The sequence below is a fragment of the Leptonychotes weddellii genome, chromosome 3 (genome assembly GCF_054177405.1).
Source record: "Leptonychotes weddellii isolate Sample4059 chromosome 3, ASM5417740v2, whole genome shotgun sequence".
Taxonomy (NCBI): Eukaryota; Metazoa; Chordata; class Mammalia; order Carnivora; family Phocidae; genus Leptonychotes; species Leptonychotes weddellii.
Genome location: NC_138371.1, coordinates 86247908 through 86264781, shown reverse-complemented (window position 1 = coordinate 86264781; position 16874 = coordinate 86247908). Strand labels below are relative to the sequence as shown.

Below are 16874 nucleotides of genomic sequence, written 5' to 3'. Positions count from 1 at the left end.
GAGGGGAAGGGAGAGGGAGGGGGATAGAATCTCCAGTAGACTCCGTGCTGAGTGTGGAACCCCTAGCAGGGCTCAATCTCACAACTCTGAGATCATGACCTGAGCCAAAATCAAGAGTTGGACACTTAACTGATTGAATCACACGATCAAAAAAAATTTTTTTATCACTGAAGCTAAATTTCTTAGTCCTCTACCAAATTCCTTCTTGTGGGTTGCAAAACTCATTAAATGAGACTTAATCTTTTTCTGCTTTTAATTATGAAAAATTTCAGACCTAACAGAAGTAGAATAGTATAAACAGCCATGTACCCATCACTAGCTTACGCTATTACCCACACATAGCTAATCTGGTTTTATTCCTAGCCCTACCCACTTTCCCCTCCCATTATTTTCATGCAAATCCTGGACATGGTATCATTTCATGATATACATTTCAGTATGTATGAGATATAATTATCTAGCTGCTACCTCTTCTGTTCCTCAGTGGCTTAAAAAGTGAAATATTCATTGAACAGTATGTTGCTCTTCCCAGAAACCAGGTAACTAGCACAATGATTTTATTTCATGCTCCTCAAACTTGTGTAAATTATTTGAGGGGGGTGGAGGAGGGTGGATATTACAGCATCTAGCCTTGGGCCTTGCAGTCAATAAATAGAGGTTGAATGAAAACAAATTCAATGTGGTTTAGGTTTTTTAATACAACCTTATCCACAGGAATCTAGGGCCTTGTCTTACCTCCTTGCTTCTGTTCTCTTCAGGAATTCATTACTTTAAAGGAAAATTTCAAATTCAAAGTTTTTCTTTTTTGTTTGTTTTTAAATCAAATGATTTCAGCCTTTGAGGACTTTTCTAGGCAGGACTCACTACTAGGGGGAGGTGTCTCCGGGGGCGGGTCTGCGCCGAGGCCCCGCCCCCGCTCGCTCCCCCCACCCCCGCTCGCTCCCCGCCCCCCTCGCTCCCCGCCCTCCTTATCCTCCTTCCCTCTGTCGTCCTGCTCCTCTTCCCGGCAGCCCTAGCGCCTTTCCCGGCGCTCCTCAAGATGGCGGCCGACAGTGAGGTGAGGTGTTTCCTCTCTACCTATCCCTGTCTGTAAATTCCCTCCTCCGTGTCAGCGCCCGGGGGCTCAATCTCTTTTTCTTTCCTTTCCTTTACCGTAGCCCGAGTCCGAGGTATTTGAGATCACGGACTTCACTACTGCCTCGGAATGGGAAAGGTGAGTGAGTCGTATCATTGGTTATCAGTACCGTGGGCCCCGGGCGTCCCCCTGCCGCTTCCCCAACGTAGACCACATGTGATGCTACTTATGCGGGAAAAGTAAGACCGGCGAAGCCCCGGCTCTGCATCTTCTCCTGTCTCCTATGTGCTGCAAGGCTCTTCCGCGTCTAGCGTCTGACAAGCCCCGGCCCGCCCCCGTCAGCCAAACCCTTGAGATGCAGCTCTGGGAAAAAGTTTTGTTTACTCTGAGGCCACTTTCCTCAGACCTTGGTTGTTGCCCACCCGCAGAAACAATTTCCGTAGCTACCACTTCCGTTCCTGGTTTCATTTCTGTTTAACTCATTTTGTTATCATAAGCAGTAAACTTGGCAGTTGCTATTTTCCTCTCCTATGCATTGCTATACCCTTTTTTGGAGGGGGCCTTCATAGTACTGGTGGTTGTCCATCTGTCACACTCCCACCATCTCCATTCTGTCCTTTAGAATAACCTTTTAAGATAGGCTGCAGATGGCTTTGGAACTCTTTGATTCAAGTTGTTACATTCCAGTGGGTAATGTGCCCAGCCTTCCTGTGACTTTTAAACCTCACTGAACAGCTGAGTGAAATTTTATCACTGAAATTAGTTGGAAGCCAACTTTGTGAAGGAGTGATAGCTTAGATTGAGAGATTTTCTGGTCGGTGTCACAGAGATCCTTATGGGTGTGGAGGTCAGTATTTAGCTTGTTCCAATGTTTTATAATCTTTCTGATTGGGAGAGGAAATTTGTGCATGTTGTCATGAGATGACAGAGGAAAATATAAAAGATCCCTGCTGGAGGGGCGCCTGGGTGGTTCAGTTGGTTAAGCCGCCAACTCTTGATCTCAGCTCAGGTCTTGATCTCAGGGTCATGAGTTCAAGCCCTGTGTTGGGCTCCATGCTGGGTGTGGAGCCTACTTAAAAAAAAAAAAATTCCCTGCTGGAATAATAGTTTGACTTGTGGTATCCTCCAAAACAGAAAAGTCTGTAAGATATAACCATACTGGCAAGGCTTTACTGAGCAGGTATTCTGTGTCCAGAGTTAAACTAGTGGAAAAGAACAAAGGATAAAACAGAACCTTTGATCCATGTGTTAAACAAAACAGCAAATGGTTAAATTGTAAGCCAGCTTGTATTAACTATAAAAAGAAAATAATTTAGGGGTGCCTGGGTGGCTCAGTCGTTAAGCGTCTGCCTTCAGCTCAGGTCATGATCCCAGCATCCTGGGATCGAGCCCCGCATTGGGCTCCCTGCTCAGCGGGAAGCCTGCTTCTCCCACTCCCCCTGCTTGTGTTCTCTCTCTCTCGCTGTGTCTCTCTCTGTCAAATAAATAAATAAAATCTTTAAAAAATAATAATTTAAAGAAGGATGATATTGTGGATCACAATTAAGGGAGATAATTTCATAGAAAAGATAGGGAATGAGCTAGGCCTTGAAAGTGGGAAGTGGTTGGTTAGACATGAGAAGATATTAACATGAGAAGAGACGGGTGAAAATGAGCCTTTGGGACTTCATGAAGATGTCTTTACTGGAGTGAAGGCTATCTATTGAAGGGAAATACATAAGATTAATAAAATGGGACAGGTCATGGACAGCCTCCAAAGCTCAGTAAAGGAATCTCTAGACTTGGTGCTTTAAGACCAGGGATTCTCAAACTTCAGTGTGCATCAGAATCATAGTTTCTGATCATGTCAGAGGTGGACCTAAAAATGTGCATTTCTAGCAAGTTCCCAGGTGAGGCTGATGTTGCTGGTCAAGAGACCACACTTAGAACCATTAAAGAGGCCCTTGATTTTAGAGTGGCAAAGTGATAGGATGAGAGTTGTTACAGGAGATTAGGTAAAATGAAGCCAAGTGACTTACTTTGATCAATAGTTAGGTTGGTGATTTGGAGACTGGAAAGAAAGGGAGACTAGGCGGGAGGATTGTAAGACGTTTCAAAGATTTTTAGATACACTTGATGAAATGTTAGAGTAGAAAGAAACATGCCACTGGAATTTCTTGCCTGGAAGAATGAAGATAAAGTGGCAAAGTGGGAAGAGTGCAGTTTTAGACATGTTGAATTTGAAATAATAACTTGATGTCTTGAAGGTAGATAGAAAAATGTTGTAACCTGAATCTTAGAGGGTGGGGTGAGGAAGCAACAAGGGTATGGAATGGAAACATGATTTTTTTTTCCCCTTAGCTAAATATTTAAAATATCCTGAAGTGCAATATTAAGTCCTTTAGCTCCTGATACGGAAATAATTGTTAATACAGTTATGAGAACTACCACAAAGTAGGAAATTTGGTTTTTGGCTTTTATCCTCTTGTTTCTAGAGCTAAAGTAGTGTTTTACAGCTCATGGGAAAGTGTTAAAACTTTGGAGTCTCTTAAACCTTGAGTTTAATGTGTGAATGAAAGTTCTTGTTAATATGTTAGGAGCCATACAATTTATTGAGAGAACTGAATAGAACCCCCTCTTTTTAATCTTTTGTCCTTTGCAGAAATATTTGAGTGCCCATGTGTCAAATACAGTGCAGGACATATGGGTGTGGTCAATAAAAATAGATAATTCCTGCTCTTAACATATAGTCTAGTGGAAGAGACAGACATGAATCAAATAATAATACAAATGAGTCTGTAATTACAATCGAAATAAGACCTGAGAAGGGAAAACACCTGGTCTTACAAAGGCATATAAAAAAGGAATCTAATACAGAGTGAGGAGTCAGAGGAAATGACCCTTTGACTGTGATCCCTGAGATTTTTCTGGGATAGTTATTAATTTTTTCTAGTCAAATTCTCAATATTTTAGACTGATTTTTCTCTTTTAGCTAGTACCAGTAGAAATCATAAAATAAGTATTTTGATATGTTCCTTTTACTGTGAAAGCAATATTATTTTAAATGATTTTTCTTTTTTAAGATTTTTATTTATTTATTTGACAGCGAGAGAGGGAACACAAGCAGGAGGAGTGGGAGAGGGAGAAGCAGGCTTCCTGTGGAGCAGGGAGCCCGATGCGGGACTTGATCCCAGGACCCTGGGATCATGACCTGAGCCGAAGGCAGACGCCTAATGACTGAGCCACCCAGGCACCTCTAAATGATTTTTTTTTTTAAAGATTTTTTAAAAAAATTTTAGAGAGAGAATGAGAGAGAGAGAGAGAGCACATGAGAGGGGGGAGGGTCAGAGGCAGAAGCAGACTCCCTGCTGAGCAGGGAGCCTGATGCGGAACTCGATCCCGGGACTTCAGGATCATGACCTGAGCCGAAGGCAGTCGCTTAACCAACTGAGCCACCCAGGCACCCCTAAATGATTTTTTTTTTTTAAAGATTTTTTATTATAATACCTCACAGTAGAATTCAAAAGAAAAAAAAAAATCTAAGAAACCTATAATTGTACCACTAGGAGATAGCTACTATTAATATTTTGAGAAAATTTCTTCTAATCTGTGTGTTGTAAACATTTTGTATCAAGACATATTAACACTTATTTCTATAGCTTCCATTTTTCATTTCATATATGAAATGCATTTTCTTATTTCCTCAAATGGCCTTCAAAAATGATTTTTAATGGATGCATACTAATCCATTCAGTGGATATACCATAAATTTATAGGTGCTTGCTGCAGTTGGACAGTTAGGTGGCTTCCAGTTTTTTACCTTTATAAATGCAATGTACATTTCACATGCACATTTTTTAAAAAGATTTTATTTTAGAGAGAGTGGGGGAGGGGCAGAGAGGGAGTCTTAAACAGACACACTTCCCGTTGCCTGGTATAGGGCTTGATCTCACGATGCTGAGATCACAATCTGAGCCGAAACCCAAGAGTCGGTAGTTTAACCAACTGTGCCACCCAGGTGCCCCTCACATGCACATTTTTGCTCACATGTGGATACATTTAAAATTTTTATTTCCTTTTTTTGGTAAACATGATGACATTTCTAGAGTATTCATCTTCATCACCAATAATTGCCTTTTGACAGAACTACGCAGAAGTGAATTAGTATATTTATTAATACTGCCTTTACTTTTAAAGAGGAATTAATTAGAGGGTTCATTTAAATCATAAAAACTCCGATTTATCATTACTATCGTTACTGTCTTACAACAGATGTAGGTATTAACTTATAATTATGTCACTGAAGGAAAAAACCTGATGCCTGTGAATATATTTTGACTAGAATTAACTCTACTACTCTAGCAATATGATGTAGGTGTTTTAGGAGAGCAATTTTGCTATTAGATTGCATCATACTTATGTAAGAAGTTAGCTTCTTAAGAGTAATAAAAGTCTTCTGAAAGAGTCTTTTAATGCTACTACTGAGATTTGACAGTTTTAATTTGCTGATATTGAGCATGTCACTAGTCAAAATTCATTCTCTCTTTTTTTTTAAAGATTTTATTTGACAGAGAGAGGTAGAGAGAGAGAGCGCGCACAAGAGGGGAAGAGGGAGAAGCAGGCTTCCCACCGAGCAGGGAGCCCGATGTGGGACTTGATCCTGGGACCCTGGGATCATGACCTGAGCCGAAGGCAGTCGATTAAACAACTAAGCCGCCCAGGCGCCCCAAAATTCATTCTCTTTTTAATAGGTCTGCTTCATCAGAAGATTTAAAGATTAGATAGTGATTAGTTTTAAAATCTGTCAGTTATTCCTTATAGCTGACAAATCTCCTTGTAGTTTCTTGCCAGCTGTCCCTTAAAACACAGTTAATTTTATTTTTTAAGATTTTATTTATTTGAGAGAGAGACAGAGAGAACAAGCAGGGGGAACGGCAGGCAGAGGGAGAGGGAGAAACTAGCTCCCCATGGAGCAGGGAGCCAGATGCAGGGCTAGATCCCAGGACCCTGGGATCATGACCTTGAGCCTACGGCAGACGCTCAACCTACTGAGTCACCCAGGTGCCCCAAAACATGGTTTATTTTAATGAGCAAAGTTCCTGAATGTTTTCTTTTGGGAGGGAGGGGGAGATAAATCAGTTCCTAAGTATCTTCAAAGGAAAATTTAATTTAAATAACTTAGTTATTTTGAAGGTAGGGAAAAGATGATTGATTTCGTAGTTATCTTTTTTTTTTTTTAGATTTTATTTATTTATTTATTTATTTGTCAGAGAGATCCCAGGACCCTGGAATCATGACCTGAACTGAAGGCGGACTTAACCGACTGAGCCACCCAAGTGTCCCGGTTTCATAGTTATCTTTACTAGTATCCTTTTAGTCTGTCAGTTTTTACTTCTGTTCCAAATTTATATTCATTTTAATATAGAGAGATTTATTCTTAATTTATATTTTATAGAAGCAGAATGCTTTAACTGGATAAGAAGTAGACTTTAAAAAAGTCAAAATTTGGGGTGCCTGGCTGGCTCAGTCAATAGAGCTTGGAACTCTTGATTTGGGGTTCTGTGTTCGAGTCCTATGTTGAGGGTAGAGTTTACTAAAAAATATTTATTTCAAAAAATCAAAATTTAAGAATTCTTGGATTAGAGAAGATTATTTCCACATTTATTCCATATCCATAAAATAGACTAATAATACTAAATTTACTGAGTCTTCTCTGATAAATATGTTAAAATATAAAAAATACTGTTTTAAAGAAGTTGTGTAACAATAGTAAAAAAAAGAGTTGTTACATGTTCAGAAAGTTTTTTGTTGTTTTTTTTTACTCCTCCCTAGGTTTATTTCCAAAGTTGAAGAAGTCTTAAATGATTGGAAACTGATTGGAAACTCTTTGGGAAAGCCACTTGAAAAGGTCAGATATTTTTGCTGGTGTCTCTAAATAAGTATTTGCTTTGAAACTTCTATTTTTAAGCCCTTTGCTGCATTTGGTACTTTTGAATTAAATGTTTTTTTAAAGTTATGTATGATCTATGAACGTAAAGTGGCATCTGAAAGAACTTGGATTTGAATCTGGCAAAAAACATATGTAAGACGTTTGTGAACTGTTTTTAAATAGAATTTTATATGTATAATGTCATTCTTTGTGAGTGATTTTGTTTCTTCTGATGTTTAGTTCTCTCTTGCTTTCTCCCTTAGAATGTTAGAAAATCTTTTCAGAAGTTTTTTAGTCAGAGAAACATTGCAATTACCAACTTCATGATAGAGTATTTTGCTTAACTATTTGAGGAGAAATCTTGGTCTTAATTGACTTGCTGTTATTAGCAGCTATTTCACTCAGGTTTTGTATTTTACAATACCACTAATAGATTTGTCCCCCCCACCCCTTTTTTAACTTTATGGAAGTTTTGAGGATATTTAAGAATGAAGAAATTATTCAAAATTGAGGTGGAACTCTAATTCTAATCTAAGATACTGCTGGATATTAAGATACTTAATTCTAATCTAAGATAAACCATACCCCAAATGATTACTAAAGAATGTACTCTGAGAACAAACCTAGATTTTCTGTTTTGCACTAAAGGGAACTAATGATTTGATTTTAGGCTTATGTAGATGCTTCGTTTTGTTAGATAATTTTTTTGAAGTAAAATTGATCATTTTTATTATAAATCTGTTATTAACTACAGTTTATCCTTCTGTAAGGAACTGAATATTTGCGAGGGTTTTTAAGCTTTATGGTGATGGTAACAGAATTTGAGATTATAAAAGCATTAGGATTTTCTTCTTTATTCATATGAATAAGAGCAGAAAAAGTAACACTGCATACAGAAATCACACATCATTAAAAAAATCATTTAAAGATATGCTGAAATATAAATTGATTTTTTAAATATTTTTATGATTACATTTTTTCATAAAGAGAAAATGAAGTTTTCAAACAGATCATTCTATTCTACTTGAAACAAATACATAACAATTGATATAGATGACAGTAAAATTAAGGGCAAAACAAGGTGGCTATAACTGGAATGGGAAATGATTTGCAGCACCAAAAAGAGAGCTGAACTGAGTATTTGTGATCTCTGATGTTATTTATATTCCTTAATACTTTGATTTATGCATATTTGCTGAGTATCTGTTGTGTGCCATCTATGAAGAAATAATGAACAAGACAGGATCCATGTTGTCATTGAACATAAATTCTGATGAGGGAGACAAGTAATAAGTAAATAAGATTAAAATTTTAGATGTTAAATTCAATTTTGGGATATAAATTCGGTAATGTATTCAAAGTACGTAGCATACTGCCTGGCATGGGCTAAAGGAAGGTTAACTCTCTCCAACCCTTTCCTCCCTGTAGATAGTGGTAAATAAGTGAGTTAGGGAAAACATGAATAGATTGCAAGGTGATCTGTTAATTATGATGAATAAGATTAAAGAAAGTGTAAAGGACAGGGATTATTGAGCATATAAAAGAAAGTTTAAATAGTGACTGAAGAGATTTTAATTCATGTGGAGGACGTGATTACCAACTCTCTTCCTCCAGTAATGAGGGAATTAAGAGAAATTAAAAAAAAAACCCTTTGATTATGAAAAATGTCAAACATTTGTAAAGTAGACAAAATAGTATGATTAACCCCTATGTGCCCATCACTCAGTTTTAACAATGTTCTGCTGTTTTCTTGTTTTGGTAGTACCTCTATCAATTCTTCACTCCCCACTAGATTTTTTAAATCGTTTTTTTAAATAAAATTTACATATATTTTAATGCACAAAACTGCTTAATTTTGACAAATGTTTATATCAGTGTAACAACACTCCTCACTCAGGAAACTGAACATTGCTGCCCCCCACAGAAAGGTCCCTAGCAACCCTTTCCAGTTAATCCCAGTGCTCCTCACTCATGTTCCCCAGGCATCTGCTGTTCTCTTTTTTTCTTTTAAATAGAGATTACTTTTGCCTGGATCTTGAATTTTGTGATATGGCATCATACAGTATATACACTCTTTGTGCCTGGTTTCTTTATGGCTGCAAGAATAACTATTTCTTTTTATTGCTGAGTAGTATTCTGTTGTATGATATACTGCAGTTTCACTTGTTGACGGATATACTGGCTATGAATAAAGCAGAATATTCTTTTTTTTTTCTTAAAGATTTTATTTATTTATTTGACAGACACAGCGAGAGAGGGAACACAAGCAGGGGCAGTGGGAGAGGGAGAAGCAGGCTTCACGCGGAACAGGGAGCCCGATGCGGGGCTCGATCCCAGGACCTTGGGATCATGACCTGAGCCGAAGGCAGACGCTTAATGACTAAGCCACCCAGGCACCCCTAAAGCAGAATATTCTTCTATGAGGTCTTTGGAGACTTGTGTTTTTGTTTCTCTTAGATAAATACCCAGGAATGAAATTACTGGATCATAGGATAGGTATATGCTTAACTTTAACGAACTGCTAAAGCTTTTTATATCATTTTATTCACCTACCAGCAATACATGTATGAGAGTTTGGGTGGCTCTACATTCTCACCAATTGCTTGTTTTCAGTCTTAAAAATTTTAGTCGTTCGAATGGGTATGTAGTTTGTGGAATTATTTGTATTTCTCATTCTGGTTTTCATTTTGTATTTCTGTGATGAATGTTAATATTAACCACTTTTCATGTGCTTATTAGCCATTTGTCTTTGTGGAATGTCTGTTCAAATTTTTTTGTCCATGTTTTAAATTGGTTTGAGTTTTTATTGAGTTTTAGGAGTCTTTTAGTTCTTTTATATATTCTGCTTTTAAGTCTTTTCAGATAGTACTTTTGTAGGTCATGAAGATACTCTTTTTATGTTTTCTTCTACAGGCTTTATCATTTTAGCCTTTAGGTCTGTGATCCATCTTGAACTAATATTTGTATATGGTTTGAATTGAGTTCAGTGTTTACGTAGGGATATCCTGTTCTAGAACCCTCTTTTGAAAACACTTTTCTCCATTAAATTTGTCAGACAGTTGATATAGGGGGTTACCCTCTGGAATCTGTATTGTTTCATTAATCTATTTGACTATACTATGTCAGTACCACATTGTATTGATTACTGTAGTTTAGGGTTTCCCAGCCTTGGCGTTATTAAAATTTTGGGCCAGATTGTTATGGGGCTGCCCCATGCAGTATAGAATATTTAGTAGTATCCCTAGCCTCTTTTTTTTTTTTTAAGATTTTATTTATTTATTTAATTGACAGAGAGAGACAGTGTGAGGGGGAACACAAGTAGGGGGAGTGGGAGAGGGAGAAGCATGCTTCCCGCTGAGCAGGGAGCCCGATGCGGGATTCGATCCCGGGACTCCAGGATCATGACCTGAGCTGAAGGCAGTCGCTTAACCAACTGAGCCACCCAGGCGCCCCCCTAGCCTCTAATTACTAGATGCTAATAGCACTCTCCCAGTGATGACAACCAAAAATGTATCTAGACATTGCCCCATGTCCTCTGAGGCAAAATTGCCCTCAGTTGAGAACTGTTGAATAACTTTATATTAAGTCCTGAGGTTAATGTAAATTCTTTAGCTTTTGTTGTTTTCCCAAGATTGTTTTGTCTCTTCTAGGTCTTTTATGTTTCCATTATGAATTTTAGAGTGAGCTTCTCAGTTTCTATAGAAAGGATTATGATTATGCTGGAACTGATGGGGGTTTGTGTTCAATTTATAGGATACTTTGGGGGAGAAGTGACATTTGGACAATCTTGAAGCTTCCAATGATGAAAATGGCACATTGCTCCATTTATTTAAGTCTCTAATTTTTCTTGGCAGTGCTTTAAAGTTTTTGGTGGAGGTGTTGCATATCTTTTGTTAAATTTATTACTGAGTATTTTATATTGTATGTAGTTGTAAATAGAATTGTTTTTTAGTTTAGTTTTTCATTTGTTTATTGCTAGCACATAGACATACAATAAAATTTTGTATGTTGACTTTAAAAAAATTCTTTTTGAGTATAGTTGACACACAATGTTATATTAGTTTTAGGTGTGCACCATCGTGATTCGATGAGTTTATACATTATAATATGCTCGCACATGTAGCTATCATCTGTCATCATACAACCTATTACAGCTTCATTGACTATATTCCTTATGCTGTACCTTTTATTCCCATGACTTACTCATTCCATACCTGGAAACCTGTCTCCCCTTCACCCATTTTGCCCATCTCCCCATTCACCTCCCCTCTGGCAACCATTAGTTCTCTGTAATTATAGGTTATATGTTGACTTTGTATCTTCAGACCTGGCTAAAGTAAAGATTCATAATCTTATTGTTAATTCTTTTGCATTTTCTACATTCGTAATCACGTTGCCTGCAAATAGGGACAGTTTTACTTCTTTTTCAATTTTTGTCCTTTTCTTATTGTTACACACTAACCAGGACCTTTTTTTTTTTTTTTTTAAATTTACCAAAACAGCTAGTGACCCCTGTCAGTTATGCACAGTGTCATCAGGGCAGTCTTTTTTGTTTGTTTGTTTGTTTTTCTAAGTAAACTCTGTGTCACACGTGGGGCTTGAATTCACAACCCTGAGATCAAGAGGCACGTCCTCTACTGACTAAGCCAGCCAGGCGCCTCTAACCAGGACTTTTAGTAACATGTTGAGAGCTGTTGAGAGTAGACATTCTTGCCTTCTTCCCATTGTAAGGGGGAAATGTTCAGTGGTTCAACATTAAGAACATCATAGGTTCTTCATAGGTGTCCTTTATAAGTTTGAGGGAATTCTTTTTATTTTTATTTATTTTTATTATGTTATGTTAGTCACCATACAGTACATCATTAGTTTTGATGTAGTGTTCCATGATTCATTGTTTGCATATAACACCCATTGCTCCATGCAATTCATGCCCTCCTTAATACCCATCACCAGGCTAACCCATCCCTCCACCACCCCCCGACCCCTCTAAAACCCTCAGTTTGTTTCTCAAAGTCCATAGTCTCTCATGGTTCGTCTCCCCCTCCGATTTTCCCCTCTTCATTTTCCCCTTCCTTCTCCTAATGTCCTCCACGCTATTCCTTAGGTTCCACAAATAAGTGAAACCATATGATAATTGACTTAATCTGCTCGACTTATTTCACTTAGCATAATCTCCTCCAGTCCCATCCATGTTGATGCAAAAGTTGGGTATTCATCCTTTCTCATGGCTGAGTAATATTCCATTGTATATATGGACCACATCTTCTTTATCCATTTGTCTATTGAAGGGCATCTGGGCTCTTTCCACAGTTTGGCTATTGCGGACATTGCTGCTATGAACATTGGGGTGCATATGGCCCTTCTTTTCACTGCATCTGTTTCTTTGGGGTAAATACCCAGTAGTGCAATTGCATAGGGTAGCTCAATTTTTAATTTTTTGAGGAACCTTCACACTGTTTTCCAAAGTGGCCGTACCAACTTGCATTCCCACCAACAGTGTAAGAGGGTTCCCCTTTCTCCATGACCTCTCCAACATTTTTGTTTCTTGCCTTGTCAATTTTTGCCATTCTAACTAGTGTAAGGTGGTATCTCAGTGTGGTTTTGATTTGAGTTTCCCTGATGGCTAATGATGATGAACATTTTTTCATGTGTCTGTTAGCCATTTGTGTGTCTTCTTTTGAGAAGTGTCTCTTCATGTCTTCTGCCCATTTTTTGACTTGATTATTTGTTTTTTGGGTGTTGAGTTTGAGAAGTTCTTTATAGATTTTGGATAACAGCCTTTTGTGTGTCATTGCAAATATCTTCCCCTATTCCGTGGGTTGCCTCTTTGTTTTGTTGACTGTTTCCTTTGCTGTGCAGAGCTTTTTATCTTGATGAAGTCCCAAAAGTTTATTTTCGCTTTTGTTTCCCTTGCCTTTGGAGACGTGTCTTGAAAGAAATTGCTGTGGCCAATGTCAGAGAGGTGATTTTGATGGATTCCTGTCTCACATTGAGGTCTTTCATCCATTTTGAGTTTATCTTTGTGTATGGTGTAAGAGAATGGTTGAGTTTCATTCTTCTCTATATAGCTGTCCAATTTTCCCAGCACCATTTATTGAAGAGACTGTCTTTTTTCCATTGCATATTTTTTCCTGCTTTGTCGAAGATTATTTGACCATAGAGTTGAGGGTCCATATCTGGGCTCTCTGTTCTCTTCCACTGGTCTGTGTATCTGTTTTTGTGCCAGTACCATGCTGTCTTGGTGATCACAGCTTTGTAATAAAGCTTGAAATCGGGCAACGTGATGCCCCCAGCTTTGGTTTTCTTTTTCAACATTTCCTTGGCGATTTGGGGTCTTTTCTGATTCCATAAAATTTTAGGATTGTTTGTTCCAGCACTTTGAAAAATCCTGTTGGTATTTTGATCAGGATGGCGTTGAAAGTATAGATTGCCCTGGGCAGCATAGACATTTTAAGAATGTTTATTCTTCCGATCCATGAACATGAAATGTTTTTCCATCTTTTTGTGTCTTCTTCAATTTCTTTGTTGAATGTTGTGTAGTTCCTAGAGTATATAGATCCTTTACCTCTTTGGTTAGATTTATTCCAAGGTGTCTTAGGGTTTTTGGTGCTATTGTAAATTGAATCGATTCTCTAATTTCTCTTTCTACAGTTACATTGTTAATGTATAAGAAAGCAACTGATTTCTGTGCATTGATTTTGTATCCTGTGACATTACTGAATTGCTGTATGAGTTCTAGTAAGGGGTGGAGTCTTTGGGGGTTTTCCACGTAAAGTATCATGTCATCTGCAAAGAGAGAGATTTTGACTTCTTTGCCAATTTGAATACCTTTTATTTCTTTTTGTTGTCTGATTGCTGTTGCTAGGACTTCTAGTACTATGTTGAACAGTAGTGGTAAGAGTGGGTATCCTTGTCATGTTCCGTCAAGGAAATAGAAACAATTATCAGAAATTATTATCAACAACTATATGCTAATAAATTAAGCAACTTGGAAGAAATGGATGCATTCCTGGAAACTCGTTAACTGCCAAGACTGAAACAGGAAGAAATTGATAACCTGTATAGACCAGTAACGAGATTGAAGCAGTGATCAAAAACCTCCCCAAAAACAAGAGTCCAGGACCTGATGGATTCCCTGGGGAATTCTACCAAACATTCAAAGAAGAAATAATACCTATTCTCCTGAAGCTGTTTCAAAAAGGAGAAACAGAAGGAAAGCTTCTAGACTCATTCTGTGAGGCCAGCATTACCTTGATCCCTAAATCAGACAAAGACTCCATCAAAAAGGAGAATTTCAGACCAATATCCCTGATGAATATGGATGCCAAAATTCTCAACAAGATCCTAGCTAATAGGATCCAATAGTACATTAAAAGGATCATCCACTACGACCAAGTGGGATTTATTCCTGGGATGCAGGGGTGGTTCAACATTCGCAAATCAATCAGTGTGATAGAACACATTAATAGGAGAGGGAAGAACCATATGTTCCTATCAATTGATGCAGAAAAAGCATTTGACAAAATACAGCATCCTTTCCTGATTAAAACTCTTCAGAGTATACGGATAGAGGGAACATTCCTCAATTTCATAAAATTCATCTATGAGAAACCCACAGTGAATATCATTCTCAATGGGGAAAAGCTGAGGGAATTCTTTTCTTAGTTTGCTGAAAGTTGTTTTTTTTTTTTTTTAATCATAAATGAGTGTTTAATTTTTTGAAATCTTACTCTGTTGAAATAATCATGTGGCTTTTCCTTTTTGTTTTCTGAATGTGGTAAATCATGTTGACTTAAATTTTTTTTTTTATTGTGGCAAAATATATGTAAGATTTACCATTAGGTGTAAAACTCAGTGGCATTAAGTACTTTGACATTGTTGAAGTTTGCATCATCTCAAACTGAAAACTTCATTCTCCTTAAGCAGTAACTTCCTCTTGCCTCCTCTAAGACCCTGGTAACCACTATCCTATTTCTTTACTTTTTACTTTTTTATTTGAGAGAGAGAGAGCACATGAGCAGAGGGGAGTGGGACAGGGAGAAGTAGCCTCCCTGCTGAGCAGGGAGCCCATTGCAGGAGCTGATTCCAGGACCCCAGGATCATGACCTGAACCAAACGCAGTCGCTTAACCAGCTGAGTCACCCAGGCGCCCACCACTATTCTATTTCTGTTTCTATGAATTTGAGTAGTCTAGGTATTGCATATAAGTGGGATCATAGAGTATTTGTCCTTTTGTGTCTGGCTTGTTTCACTAAGCATAATGGCTTCAAGATTCATCCATGTTGTAGAATGTGTCAAAAAATATTTTTATGATGGAATAATATTCCATTGTATGTATATATGACATTTTGTCAGTCCATTCATCAGTTGGTGGACACTTGGGTTGTTTCTCCTTTTTGGCTATTATGAATTATATTATGAATAATGCTGCTGTGAATGTGGTTGTACAAATATCTTTTCAGTTTCTTGATAATTTTTTAAATTTTTTGAGGAATTGCCATACTTTTGGCTGTGTGCAAATTCTGTTTTGTTTGTTTGAAGATACCTTTATTTTACATTGTTTCTGAAGGATAGTTTTGCTGAAGAATTCTGGCTTGACATTCATTCATTCATTTGTTCATTTCAGTTCTTTAAAGATGTAGTTCTGTTTTTTTTTCTCTCAATAGTTTCTGATTAGAAGTTAGGTGTCATTCATATTTTTTTTTCTGTTTTGGTGTTTTTCTCACTGGTTGGTTTTAAGCTTTTTTTTCTTCAGTTTTCTTTTGAAGTCATTTAACTATTATGTGCTTAGATGTATTTACTTGTCATTTTTCTTGCTTAGATTTGTTAATATTGGATATGTAAATTTTTGTTTTTCACCAAACTAGGGAAATTTTGGCTGTTATTTCTTCAAATACTTTTCTGCTCCATTCTCTACTCTTTTTCTGTGACTTAAGTTATATTTGAACTCTTAGTACTTTTCCACAGGTCTCTCAGGTTCTGCTGTCCTCATTTTTTTTTCCCTCTCTCCTAATTTCTCTTGTTTTTTTTTTTAGTTCATTTACTCTTTCTTCTGCTGTCTCTGATTTGCTATTAAGCTCATTTGATATATTTCTCAATTTAGTTATTGTGCTTTTTAGGTCTAGAATTTCCATTTGGTTCTTTTCAAAATTTCCAATTCTCTGAGGTTTCTCATCTCTAAATTTATTTTGAAAATATTTCCCTTCAGTCTTTGAGCATTTTATTATAGCTAATCTAAAGCCAGTTGCTACATCTAGGCCTTTTTGGGGTTGGTTTCTATTGACTGTATTCTTTTGAGTATAGGTCATATTTTCCTGTTTCCTTTTTTTCTTCTTTTTTTTCTTTTAGTTTGTCTCATGCATGTGCATATCCAGTAATTTCTTAATTATATGCTTGAATTTTGCATGAAATGTAGAAGACTATATTCTGTCGTGTTCCTCTGAAGAGGGATTTTTTTGTTTTAGCAAGCAGTTCATTTGCACTAAAACTCCACTCTCTTCTCGTTGGTGACAGCACTGAAAAAAAAAAAAATTTTTTTTTTGGAGCCCAATGCGGGGCCCAAACCCATGACCCCAAGGTCAACACCTGAGCTGAAATCAAGAGTTGAATGCTTAACTGACTGAGCCACCCAGGCACCCCTGAAATCTTTTCTTTTAGTTTCTTTCTTTGTCACTGTACTGTGGAGTCTCCACTGTTCATGCCAGTTTTAACAGTAACCAAAAATTTGGGGCAGAGTTTATATACAAATTTGAGAGCTACCCCCTATGGGTTTCTTCCCTTCCATAATTTATATCTTAACTTTAGAACTTTCCTGTCATCTTTGAAGTTTGTCCTCTGTTGCCTGAATCCAGTAAAGCTCCATCATTCTGCAACCCTGAGTTGTGCACAGGA

The 16874-nt window shown here is 37.4% G+C and overlaps 1 protein-coding gene across 2 annotated transcripts in view; it reads left to right on the top strand.

Moving 5' to 3' along the window:
* The first annotated feature begins 965 nt into the window (after window positions 1–965).
* The window catches only part of RAB3GAP1 (RAB3 GTPase activating protein catalytic subunit 1), a 115579-nt gene continuing 99670 nt past the window's right edge, over window positions 966–16874 (top strand). For both annotated transcript variants that reach the window (XM_081814557.1, XM_081814556.1), the window contains exons 1-3: window positions 966–1057; window positions 1158–1213; window positions 6887–6962. In XM_081814557.1, the coding sequence (XP_081670683.1) occupies window positions 1040–1057; window positions 1158–1213; window positions 6887–6962 (150 nt within the window). In that variant the 5' untranslated portion in view covers window positions 966–1039. The remainder of the gene's footprint in view (window positions 1058–1157; window positions 1214–6886; window positions 6963–16874) is intronic.